At 42.4% G+C, this 13,212-nt stretch overlaps 1 protein-coding gene across 2 annotated transcripts in view; it reads right to left on the minus strand.

The window, feature by feature from the left end:
• Nucleotides 1-542: 542 nt before the first annotated feature.
• The window catches only part of SLC24A3 (solute carrier family 24 member 3), a 511,438-nt gene continuing 498,768 nt past the window's right edge, over nucleotides 543-13,212 (minus strand). For both annotated transcript variants that reach the window (XM_079123534.1, XM_079123535.1), the window contains exons 16-17: nucleotides 6,152-6,217; nucleotides 543-2,499 (exon numbers count right to left, since the gene is read on the minus strand). In XM_079123534.1, the coding sequence (XP_078979660.1) occupies nucleotides 2,350-2,499; nucleotides 6,152-6,217 (216 nt within the window). In that variant the 3' untranslated portion in view covers nucleotides 543-2,349. The remainder of the gene's footprint in view (nucleotides 2,500-6,151; nucleotides 6,218-13,212) is intronic.

Genomic DNA, 13,212 nt, shown 5'->3' on the forward strand with positions numbered 1-13,212 from the left:
TAAATAAAAGAAGGGCCAGGGTTGCACCTCAGTGCTAGAGCACTCCTGGGTTTAATCCCTACTACAAAAAAAGTGACTTATTATAACTATGTATTAATTTTTCTTTTAAGGAATCAGCTTTGGAGGATGCCTTACTTTTCATGATTGAAAGCTTAACAAGTTAGAGAGGATGGGGAACTTGACCATAACCAAACACTAATATCAGGACTGTGATGATTCTCTTCTCATATCATTCTGAAGAAGGAATTCCTAACATGTCACATGGATTCTATGACAGGTGGAGTTCTAGAATTTGATGACAGGACCAGAGACCCAAAGTTCCTTCAGGATTTAGAGAGGATGCATGACTTGCTGCTTTATTCTTGCAATCTGACAGACATATAGCAGTCCTCTAAACTCAGAATATACCAACCCAGCAGCAGCAAAAATGCAAATCCCTGGTCATGCAGCAATTACAATCATTTTACTTCCCATATGTTCTCCTTCTGGTAAAAGGGACAACATTCCAGAGGAGAAAGGAATGCGCTTTGTTTGAGGAAGGATACAGAACAGAGAAGTTTATTTTACACTATCTGTCCAAGAAAACAATCGCCATAAACCAGTGCAAAATGTGCAACAGAATCAATAAGTGTGTCTTAGCTCTGAGAGCCCAAATGGGTGATTTCCCCTCCTGTTCCTCTGCTAGGCAGGTGCGGTGCCTGCCCACAACTAGGTCTGTCCTCTGTTTGCACCCCAGACAGAGACAGTCAACCAATTTGTAGCAGGTTATTTTTACAATTCATACCAGAACTTGTAAAAGGAACTGGGAAAACCATACCGAATGAATGATAAGTGATCAGTGCTTAAAGTAAATACAAGGGACAGCACGGGCAAGAATCCACAGTTTCAATAAATACTAGTGTAACAAGCATGGGTGTGTCTCAACTCGGTGGAATTGGTCTGCATAATAATCAGCATCATACAAAATCTAGCAGGGCTGTTGAGCAGTGATTGGCAAAAAAACGTTCACAATAACTTATGTCCTTGAGCGAGTCTGCGTTTAACACATTCTGTGGTTTCCAAGGCGTCAGGTCTCTGCTTTCTCTTTCCCTGGCCATCCCTCCAGGATGGGAAGGTTGGAACCAGGCCAAGTTGGCGGTGGCATCCCACGAGAAAGGACGTTTGCCCAAGAGCCAGCCGTCAGGGTCCAGTGTACTTGATACCAAGTGGCAAATTGGGACTTAATTGACGAGGTCTGTGCAAAATGCGCTTCTCTCCATTTTCCAAGAAACCAGTGTCTGTAACTCCTGCATGGGAAGCAGTGGTGGCCTCCAGGTCATTCCCTGTCACCCCAAATAACCAAGCAACAAGAGCACATCTCAAGGACTCACATGTTGGGGACGCTTCTATTGTTGACTGCCTGGCGCCTTGCAAATGGACAGTTTAACCAGGACCCCTGTGTCAAAGGCCTCAGGCAGGCTAGAACTATTGCTTGTAAAACTAGAAAGAACCTAGTGAGAAATAGATGGTCTGAGTGAACATGTGGGAAGCAGTTTTCTTCCTCCAACACCTTGCACCCCCTCCCCCCAGGTGACACCCACAGGATTTAGCAAAACATCCTTGGGCAGAAAATGTCACACGTCTGTTCTCTGTGGCCTTACCCAGCAGTTCCTTGACTAAGCACTAAATCCATGCATACTTCAGTGTGCCTGGGATTCACTCCCAGAAGACACAGCAGTACAACCTATGGATTGTTGACTATCCAGGGCCCAGTGAAAGAAGACGCAAGGGATGTCCTCCATCTCTGGAAGAAAAGTAATCAAAGGGGGAGCCATCCCCCAAATAAAACACCCCTCCAGCCCAGTAACCTAGGAATTACCTCCAAACAAAACACAACCCCAGACACTCCTTGTCATCAATGGACCCTCTCCTCTATTTCTTCAACAGTCTTAGGTCATAAATTAGGGTAGTCTTCCATCAAATAACTTAAAAAAGGAGGAGGGACTGTAAATAAGTTGTGCCTGGCTTGGGCCAGTTAGCAGCCAGTTTTTGTTCTAGAATCTCAGTCACGGTTCAAAAATGGAGCTTGAAAATTCATGTGGATGGTAGTAGATGTCTTCAGATGGAAGAGGCAGGGAGGGGCGCGTCGGCAGGTGAGAGGGGTCAGGTGGGACGAAGGAGCAAGGAGGTGGGGGAGTGAAGGAGGTGGCAGAGAGAGCCTGGGCCACCAGGGCAGGAATGGAGGCCTGTGGACAGCACAGGAGAGACGGACGCCGTGGCCCTTGAGGGCCCGCACGACTCGGGGGATGCGGCCAGGTCTCGTATTGCACAGAAAAGAAGGAACTGGGCCTCTGAGGGTGGCCCGGAGGGTCAGTGGTCCCCGCACATGGGTAAGTTCACAAAGGTGAACACGTTGAACTCTGTCATGATGGAGAAGCACAGGAACACGCCGTACAGGAACAGACAGCCGCAGCCCAGCTTCTTGTCCAGCTGCCACTTGTTCAAGTGAACCCCAAACACCTGCAATGGACAGAATGGGTCAGAGGGCAGTAGAAAGGGTGACCTCAGCAAAGGATTATGGGCCCTGGGCCTTGAACAGGGTACTGAGTCTCTCTGAGTCTGCAAAATCCACCCAACAGATGGGGGTGGGTTAGGAATGTCAGAATCAAGAAAAGAGGAAGTGAAGACCAGTTGGGGGAGTGGGGAAAGTGCTTTAAAAAGGGAAAATGCACTGAGCATGGTGGTGCACTCTGTAATCCCAGCAACTCAGGAGGTTAAGGGAGGAGGATCACAAGTTTGAGGCCAGCCTGGGCAATTTAGCGAGACTCTGTCTTGAAATATAAAGGGCTGGGGATGTAGCTCAGTGGTTGAGTGCTCTTGGGTTTAATTCCCAGTCCCCCATGACACACACACAATACACACACACAAACACCACAGAAAAAAGAAGAAACAAACAAACAAACAAAAAGAGCTCTAGCTAGCGATGTTGCTTGGTTGTAGAGCTCTTGTGTAGCAGGTCTAAGACCCTGGGATTGGTTTCCAGGATGGGGAAAAAGGAAAGTAAAAATGACAGGACTAGTAAATGGAGAGTGACCCAGGCTTAGCCCCTGGACTCTAACCCTATGTGTGACACCTGTGCTGCCCTCCACTGTCCTGCCCAAACAGACCCTGGTTTGCCCTTGAGAACACCATCGCTGTAGCCCGCTCAGGGTGGCATTGCCCAGTGGTTCCTCCGATGTGCACAGATCTCTTCCCATTGCTGCTTCTGGAGGTTAGAACATTATTACTGTTGCCTTTATTGCTGCTTCCAAACCATTTCCCTCTCTCCTCCCTCAAAACACTAAGCTTTGAACCTCAAGTCTTCTAACTCTTACGGCATGTCCCTCCTTCGAGCCATGCAACCCGGGGCACTCCATTCCTGGAAGTTTTGTGTCTAGGCTCACTATCACGCTCCAACACGGCACTCCTGCCGTCTTTCTCAGCTTTGACCTTCCTCTCAAGTCTTTGACCTCTACTTTCCATCGACCAGTCACCACCACCACCACCACCATGTGGCTACCCACATTTAAATTTAAGTGGAATGAGATATAAATGCAACTCCTCAGTTGGTTCAAGAGCTCAACATTCACACAGAATCAGAGGCTACTTTCTGGTACAGGTCCAGGTTATTTCATTTGAGAAAGTTCTATTGGACAAGGCTGTGGTCTTGACCTTGCTATTACCAAGAGCAGAAACATCTGTGTTATTTTGACTGCAATTCCTTTTCCAGTTTGTTTCCATATGGTACCACAACTCCCACAACTCCGCAAACTCCCCACAACCTATTATTCATTGATATCATCATAGTGTCACTGGGCTTTGCCCATCTTGATCCTCCCCTTTCTTATTTACCCTGCTTCCATTCTATTGGCAATTGCTAGAATCACTTCAGAGTATCCACCTGGATTCCTGACCTCTCTGTCCTTGCTTACCTAAGCCGAAGTCCTTTGGTTCAAGCCATATCTTCATCTAAGCCATGCTCCATCCATGCAGCTGACTGCCAAGGCTGGAGGACAATGCCCAGCATGTTGACTGGCATCACTTCAAATTTGAGATCACTGACCTTAGGTGGTTCATTAATGCTTCAAAGCAAGCATCCTGTCCTTCCACACTCCCTAGTCAATCCCTTTCCCAGATGGATATTTTACACCTCTGACTCTAATGTACTGTTCTCCATCCTCATTTCCATTTCATGAAGTTCCACCACAGAAAGACCTCCCCACCTTTCTTCCATTAGTGGAGACACACTGTCCATGACCAACTCCATGTGGGCACCAGATCCCTCTCTCATACTGCTTAAGAATGTGGTTCCAACAACTCCCCTCTCTTTTATATACATTCCCACATCTCACCCACGAATTATTCCAATTGGCATACAAAGATGCTGTTATCTCTCTCATATTTAAAAGCAACACTTAAAAAATTCCCATTCCTCTGTCCTTTACAACTTATCCTGCAGATAATCTGGAAGAGTTGCAAATACCAGCTGTCTCCTACTTCTCTTCCCATTCTCTGTTAGCTTATTTCACTAACTTTCTACCCATCACTCCACAAAACCACCCTCATCAAGAGTGTCCATGGCTTTGCAATTCTAACTCTAATGGTAATGCTCAGGGCTCATCTCATTTGACACAGTTGATCACTCCCCCACTTTGAAACTCCTTTTCCATTTGGTTTCCAGGATGATACATTCTGCTGGTTTCCTTTTAACCTCTACAACTGCCCCTTCTCTGTTTCCTTACATGTCTCATCTTCATCTTTCTGATCTCTAAGTGTCAGAATACACCAAGACTCAGATCTTGGGCCTCTTCTCTTTCCTGTCTACATTCACTCTCTTGGGGATCTTATCAAATAGCAGGGCTTCTATCTACATCTACATCTACATCTACATCTATATCTACATCTGGTATCTCCAGCTTGGATAATTCTGTTGAACTCAGACTCATATTTCCAATGGTTTTCTTGACTTTTCTCCTTGGAGCTCAAAATAGGCATTTGAAAACTGAAGATGTTTGAAATTGTTATTTCTTCCCAAACCTATTTCCTCTTTCAATAACCTCATTTTGACAGCACAGGTGGTGGCTAGCCCAGGCTCCTCTAGCATGTACCACTATAGCACATCCTAAAGAGAAGCACAGGTTCTGTAAATATGGACTCCAATGTCAGCTGGCACACTCCATAATTCACTCAGTGTCAGTGAAGACAAGTCAGTTAATTTCTTAGACCTCAGTCACTAATCTGTATAATGGGGCTGATATTAGTGATTACTTCGTGGGAGCTCCAAATGGAAAAGTATATGCAAAGCATTAAGCACAGTGTATAGTTATTTTAAGTATCAGAACTCCAAATCACATCAGATCTGAGGAACTTTCTAAACTATGAAAGATTCAATTATGTAAACTTTCACTTTTGACAATATAGTATGGTAGTATTTGCTTTGGTAACATTTTACCATTACATTCACATTCTTATTTCCTACCTACTCTTATGAATTCCCACTCTCTGGCATATGTACATTAACAATATGCCAAGGGAAATTCAATTTCCTTGAAACATTGAGGGAAAAAACATATTAGTATTTAGGTGTTTGTTAAAGTGAAAATTCAACGGTGTATATGTATGCTAATGGATAGTTCATGTGGGTCTGTTCATGTGCTGGCATCAATTTGTTCCTACCAAACATGTCAGGACATTTGGAAATATTCAAGTACACAGAAGAATGTAATGGCCAAGACAGTGGAAAAATATAAAAGCACACTGTCAATAAAACATATTCTTAGTTTCTGAGTATTGGTCAAACCCATGGGTTTATGGAGTTGTTTTGTAATCTGGAACAATAAACTAATTGCAATCTACCCTTTGATAGTGAAACTTATGGAAAACCTGGGAACTCTTCTTTGCTTTTGGTAAGGCAGGACCATGCTTCTGAGAAGAGGGTTGGCTCATTTCAGAAATAAGGAGTCATTCTAGTGGATTGCTAGGATCCACTTCCAGAAGAAACAGCCAGGAGACAGAACATCTGGAGATCTACTGTTTCCATTCGCCAGGAGGCCAAGTCCATCTGGTCTCTAAAGAACTTGGAAGAAGGGAAGAATATTATAAACTTAAGAATGAAAAAGATTTGCAAACCTACCGTGACAAAGACAGAGGCCAGGAGCAACCCCACAGAGTAGATCAGCCCCCTGCTGTTCAGTCGAATCTGTAAGAAATGATTAAACAGAATTAGGCTCCTGAAAAAAGTATTGCTTAAAAAGGGCACTCAGCAATGCTCAGTAACCACGACTCCAATATTTTTCCCTTGAGGATAGCAAAGCAAATGTCAGTTGTGGCAGCCATGCCCTGTACTTGAGATGTATGCTTTTGTAGAAATGCAGATTTATCCTTGTCTTGTCCACTTTCAGCACGTCCTGCCCTTACCTTCAAGAGTGGTGCCCCAGCTGGATAACCCCATGACTACTCAAATGACCACTCAAATTCTCTATCATGTGTTGTGTGATTTTTGTTGTCCACAAGGCACAGAGATTTTGCTTTCTCAAACTCATACTACTTTTAGGGTGAATCTTATCACATGATGAAAAATGGGTGATGGGAGAATATGAATAAACTTTTTATCGTTTCCTTGTAAATTTGTCTGTGTTCTTTTCCTAACTTGATGGGAAGAGGTGAATGAGATGCTATAGTGAGTGAGCACATAAAAGAAAAGAGTTAAAATTCCATTTCTGATATTAGTAGAAAGGACTTTGGGGAGTTTGTATTTTATAGTAATGCAATGGGTTAACAGGACAATTTTGAAGAGGGAGAGGCAGTTTTTTGAATTGTTACAGAATACTATTGTCCAGGAGAACTTTCTACAATAATGGGAATGTACAGTATTTGTGCTTCCAATATGGTAGCCATTAGGTACATGTGGTGGTTCAGTAAAAGAATGAAATGTTTAATCCTATTTCTTTTAAATTAATTTAAATTGCCTTTAAAGAGCTGCAGGTGATTAGTGGCTACAATATTTAGCAGAGCAAGTGGAGTGTTGAGAGGCTGACTTGACCCGCAAAGATCATAGAGTTGATTTCAAAGTCTTTTGCCTTTGACCAAAGTCATAAATCTGCCCTGAAATAGAAGGAATGCCCGAGAGCAGTGGTTCTCAAAGGGTGGTCCTGGGACAGTGGCAGCATCTCTTGGAAATTTGTTCAAATGCATGATCTCAGTCCCCACCCAGACCTCCTGAGTCAGAAGTTCTGGTGGGAGGGTGGGGCTCAGCCTCCTGTGTTTCAGCAGTTCTCCAAGTAATTCTGATGCATGGGAAAGTTAAAGCACCACTGATGTGGAGAAAGTACAAAATCTAAATCCACTTCTTTTGATCTCTGAATGATGCTGGGGATGGAACTTTGACATTCATTTTTACAAATTCTTAGAATCTCTTCCATATATTCAGGTTTGAAGACTGCAGCTCCTTGACCAATGCATGTGGTCCTGAAGGAGTGAAAAACTCACCTGTGTTCATGGAGAGGGAGAATGAGGCTGGTTGATCTATCTATTGTTTTCATTACAGAACTAAGTGGTGAGTATGAGTAAGAGCAGTTTTGGGTCTTCTGATAAGGTTCAAGGTCTATCTTGTTCTCATTTTAACAGTCCATCACTGGGGTATGTGTTTAGGAACATATATGTGTCTCCAAAGGTAGGTGCGTTGGGATCATCTTTTGGTGATAGGACAATCAATCCTAAGTAAGCAATGCTCTGTCACAGAGGGAATGCCTCTTTCCATTGCAATGCAACAATCTCCATGAGTCCACTACCTGCTTGACCCTCCCCCCCCCCCCCCCCCCCCCCCCCCCCCCGCCACTGGGAAATGGTTCTGAATCACCAAATGCCTTCTCAAGAATAAAGGAGGAATCAAGTCACATCTCCATGGCATGAAAGCAATGGGTTGATCTGGTTAATTGAGTATAGAAAATGAGGGATTGACTTCATCCCACTGTGACTGATAGCTAACTTCTTATAGACCTCAACCTGGTTGTGGGCAGATTTTCCTCCTTATATCAGGTGGGTTGGTATAGAGAAGACAAATATCCAGGAGTATATCACCAATGCATTGTACTGAAAAAGATTCTCTGCCCCAAATATACTCTCCACACTGATTCTCTGGTGATCCCACATGTACCCTGGCCAATGTTGGAGTATCATGACGACATCCCCTAGTCCCCTAAGAACCCTCCCTAAGCAGAGGTAGGAACTGCCTGCTGGGGCTGTCCTCAGCCTAATGTCCTTGGATGGTGCATATACATTCAGAAACTGTAAATAAATACTCAGAAATCCTTTGAGCTCTTAATTTTCAACACTATTTGGGTTCTTCCTGGAATGGGGAGAGTGTATTCCCAGGCCAGCCTGCCCCCTGAACTCTGGGGTTGATTCCCTTGTCAGCAACAAGAATTGACTAAAGTGATTTCTTGCCCTTTAGAAACCAAGGGCCAGTGAGAGTAATGATCCAAGCAGGAATTTCCTCTCTAGCTAAGCATTTTCAAAATGAATCATGTTAAACCAAAGCTTTTGAACTTTAGTCTTCTTACACTCACATTCAGTGTTAAAGAACTTATTGTTGAAATTCTTAATCTGGCTCCAGAGATGAAAGACAATTCTTCTGTGGGGTTTCTGAATGTTTTCACATTCTCACTTTTTTTCCTCTGTAGTTTTTCCTTTGGTAGTGGACTGTTACATGCACCAGGTGTATATTTTTGTTGTTGTTGTATTTCATTGTTAATTAGCAACCCATGCTCTTACGACCTGTATTTATTCCTCAATGTCGGGTCCCCACACTGCCACACAAACTTTATAGTCAGGAATTAGGGCTCCTTCAGTTGCCTTTTGGTCTAACTTGAGCATCTCCCATCCACTGGAGACTCTGCGTGGTTTGGGACAGGGTTTGACAAATTGTGATCCTTGAACCAAACCTGGCTTATCACTAGTTTTTGTAAAATAAGTTTATTGGAACTAGCTTGTTAATATATGTATCCTCTGTGACTATTTTTATTCTACAGTATTAGCAATGAGTAGTTTTGACAGACTATTCAGCTGACAAAGCTTAAAATACTTCCTCTCTGGTCTTTTGCAGAAAAAGACTGCCAACCCCTGATTCAGGGCACAGAGTTCAGACACAGCCTCCTGGGTTTTGAATCCCTGCTCAGTCACTCATTTGCCATACAATCAAAAGCAAATCACTTAACTTCCCCAGGTCTCAGATTTCTGGTGTATAAAATGGGGATAAGACTGTTCCTACTTTATGGATGTTTGTAAGGATTAACTGAATTAATTTAACACAGTAAGCTTCTTGAACAAGGGCATGGAGTCTAATACATCCTCAATAAGTGTGGGCCTGTATTCCCTACCCACTTGGCGAGTTGCCTAGGCCCATTTCCCTGGCACTCTTGGCATCTCCTATAAACTTATCATCTAGAGCTCCCAGATCAATGTGTTAACTAGGTGCACAAATGCAGGACCATGTCTGGCTCTACCCTCCACAGACCGTGTGCTTAATACACAATTGGTGAATAAATAATGGATGACCTTGAGGTATCATACTAATGGTTTAGTAGAAGGTCAATTTCAGTGGGGCAGTTTGGATTGGTCAGAGAGAGGTTGGAAGCAGAGACCCCAACACTTCCTTGGGTGACACTTCCTTGATAACATTCCAGAAACAATATGATCTCTACCTAAAGTCCCGTCTCCCTTCACTTAATTTCTTATGAGCATGTACAAGTTTTTAAAAATCCAAAATATTATTCCAAAAATATTCAAGCATTCAGAAAAGTCAAAATAATTATACCTTGTAATTTTTTAAAAAAATAAACTTCAAAGTACACTGCAGAAATGAGTGTACTTGATCCCTGGACATTCCTGCCTGCATTTCATTAAGTGGAGTTCATTTATAGTTTAGGTAGTGTTTTTATTTTTACATGTAATCATCATACAATGAAATTTACAGATCATAACTGCACCACTGAATGGATTCTAAAAAATGCACATACTCATATAACTAAAACTCCCACCATGCAAAGAGCGTTTTTGACACCAGTAAGTTGGACTCTATCAACCTCATCCAAAGGCAGTCACTACTTCTCTACCACAGGTTGACTGAGTCTGTCCTAAAGCTTCTTACAAATGAAGTCTAAAGTGTGTTTTTTTTTTTTTTTTTACATGAGCATTCAGCATAATTTTTAAGATTCCTTCATGGTTTTTATTGTATCAATAGCTCGTTTATTTTTATTCAGTAACAGTGTAAATATACCATGACTCGTTGATTATTCTCCTGTCGATGGACATCTGAATTGCTTCCAGTTTTGTGCTTTTAGCTGGAATTGGTTTTATAATTCAAAAACAAAATGAAAAGAGGCCTATGATGGTTCCTTCTCATCAATAGGATGGCTATTGGTAATATCTCATGTCCTATCACTCTTCTCTGTAGTTGTGTATGGAACTTTACCAAAGTGGAATAATTCACCTTTCCCACCTTAGCACACTCTTGCCCCTGTATGGGAACTTCAGTCCAGGCAGGTTGCCTACCCCCCTCCTTCCTTCTTATCCTCTGCCCATCTTGTACCAAGTCTTTTGGTTTCTTCCAAGTTCCCTATTACCTGCCTGGTACAGATCTCCTCCTGCCTATACCTGAGGCACATTCTTATCTCCCCAGCTGTCCAAATGCCATGAGGGCAGATGCCTGGGTCTTGAATTTTTCCTCATCCTAGCAATCTAATTTAACCCAGTTCCTCATATGAGGAACTGAATTTAATGAATACCTGCCAGTGATACTGAACATGTGTGTGCATGTATATGTTGGGTGGGAGTGAGTCTGTGTGGTAAGAGGCAAGAGTAAAGATTTCATGGTGAGGGTGGACTTTAAACTGGTCTTTGTAAGAAAGCACCAGACAGTTTTTAATCAAGGTCTAACTTGCATCCGGTTAAATGTACAGATTTCAAGTGTATTTATAATTGTTTGAGTTTTGACAAATTCATGTATTCATGTAACACATACCTCATCAAAAATATGAAATATTTCCATCACCCAGGCATGCTTCCTTGGGGGCCGAAAAGCTAGTTTCTTGGGGCCATGCTAAGCCAGATGATAGCACCAAACTTTTCTAATTTCTGGATTACCTTTGAAAAAAGCCTTTGAGCTCCAGTTCTGCACAGTGTCACGTGCAATTATTTCCCTGCTCCCTGCCTGATAGATGCAAGGCACAGTAAATGCAAATGCAGAAAATTTTCACGGCAATGCTGATCTGAGAGCATGTGAGGTGCATCTCAGAATGTTCAGTCCTGACATTTAACATTGTTTTTATATCTTGCCTTCAGAAATATGCATTTTCATTTTCCAATTCCCTCTTGGCAATCCTTGCAGAGGAAACAGAAATCTGGCTGCTTCCAAAGTCAATAGGAATGTAGCCCACAATGCATGAGTAGTTTTTAGTACAGATGCACACACAGAGACCCATTCACACTGAGTTTCATGCATTCATGCTGCTCATAAAACAGTTCTTGAACCCTACTGCACTTAGGGAACCCAAAACCCCCAGTCTGAAAGATTCTGATTCCCCCATACAACAATTTAAGATCTTTCTATGGTCTGAGGTCAGCTCCACCCAACCAATGAATTCTTTTGGAAAAATAAGAAGTCCCTGGATTTTCTTTAATTTATTTATAATTCGGAACACATGTTGCTTTGCATTTTCTTATTTGGGTAGTGTTAACACTTGTTTGGGTACAGTTTCCAATTAGATGTTGCTAATCTTGGTTTTACATTATACAATATCATTGGGTAGGAATCTCTTTCCCTGAACAATTAAATGAGGTGAGAAAGTGAACAAACCCACAGAAAAGAAGTAAATTAGCAATGGCTGGCATTCTTAACTTCTTTCCTTTTCAAAGTGGTCTCATTAACACAATGTGAACTTAATTCTAGGGGCAACTCTGTGAAGTAAGTAGGTGGGTTTTGTTCTCCTGAAGATGAGATAACTGAGGCTCAAAGAGATTAAAGTACTTAGTTAATGCTATAAGGTTGGCGAAAGGTCAAGCCCACACTTAGACTTGAATTCAGACTCTAAATTCTAGAGTCTTCATTGCACCCACTGGAGGCACAGCGGAAAAGCCAGGGTCTAAGACGTCAAATCTGGACTTTTCCTACTTGTTACTTTGTAAGAGTCCTAAATGAATTATAAGAACTACAGAAGCCACTGTAGCAGATGCCATTAATATCCCATCTATCTTAGTTTATTTTCTGTTACTGTGACAAAATACCTGAGACCAGGTAATTTATAAAGAATAGAAGTTTGTTTGGTTTATAGTTCTAGAAGCTAGAAAGTCCAAGACATGGTGTTGGCATCTTCTTGGCATCTGGTGAGGGTCTCTTTGCTGCATTAACATAGCAGAAGGCATTGCATGGTGATCTTGAGTCTCTCTCTTTTTATAAAGCTACTAATGCCTTCATGGAGTCCCCACCCTCATGATCTTATCTAATCCTAATTAGCTCCTCAAAGTCTCACTTTCAAATACCATTAAAATATGACTTTGAGGATTAAGTTTCTAATACATAAACTTTGAGGGGATACATTCAAATCACTGTTCCATCCATACCCCTATTCCCAGTGTTAACTATTTGGTGGATGATAACAGCCTACCAGCATCCAGGATCCTCATCTGTGTCTCAGGGCTTTGTCTGGAACCATGGAAGTATCCAGCAATTAATCCTAGAAAATTCTCTCCACCAATGACTCTCAGAAGCAGGTATAGATTAGAAAAGATAAGCATGTAGCTCCCTGACCCCTCAGGTGGGATCATTCAGAGATGGGAGTATATCCTCTGCGGGGATTCAGCTCCAGTTGCCCATGGTGGCAATGGGTTTGCTAATATGTCTGCTGTTGGTTGTCACTTCCTCTCATCTCACTTTCCTACTCTCATATTGGAGTTTTCTGTCCTTTCTCAATAAATTCCTCACCCTAAATTCTTGTCTCAGGATTGAACAGTTTCTGGGATTAACAAGACCGAATCAGCTTTCCAGGTCAGCTCTTCCATCACAGGATCTGTCATGATCCTTCTTACCCCAAACCCAACACCTGGAATCCAAGAGTTAAGACAAGGGGATTGGGTGGTGTTACCAGGAGCTCTCTTAGAACATCCTCAAGACAACTCATTCATCAAGATATCAACAAA

Source organism: Sciurus vulgaris (genome assembly GCF_902686455.1).
Source record: "Sciurus vulgaris genome assembly, chromosome: 2".
NCBI classification, from domain to species: domain Eukaryota; kingdom Metazoa; phylum Chordata; class Mammalia; order Rodentia; family Sciuridae; genus Sciurus; species Sciurus vulgaris.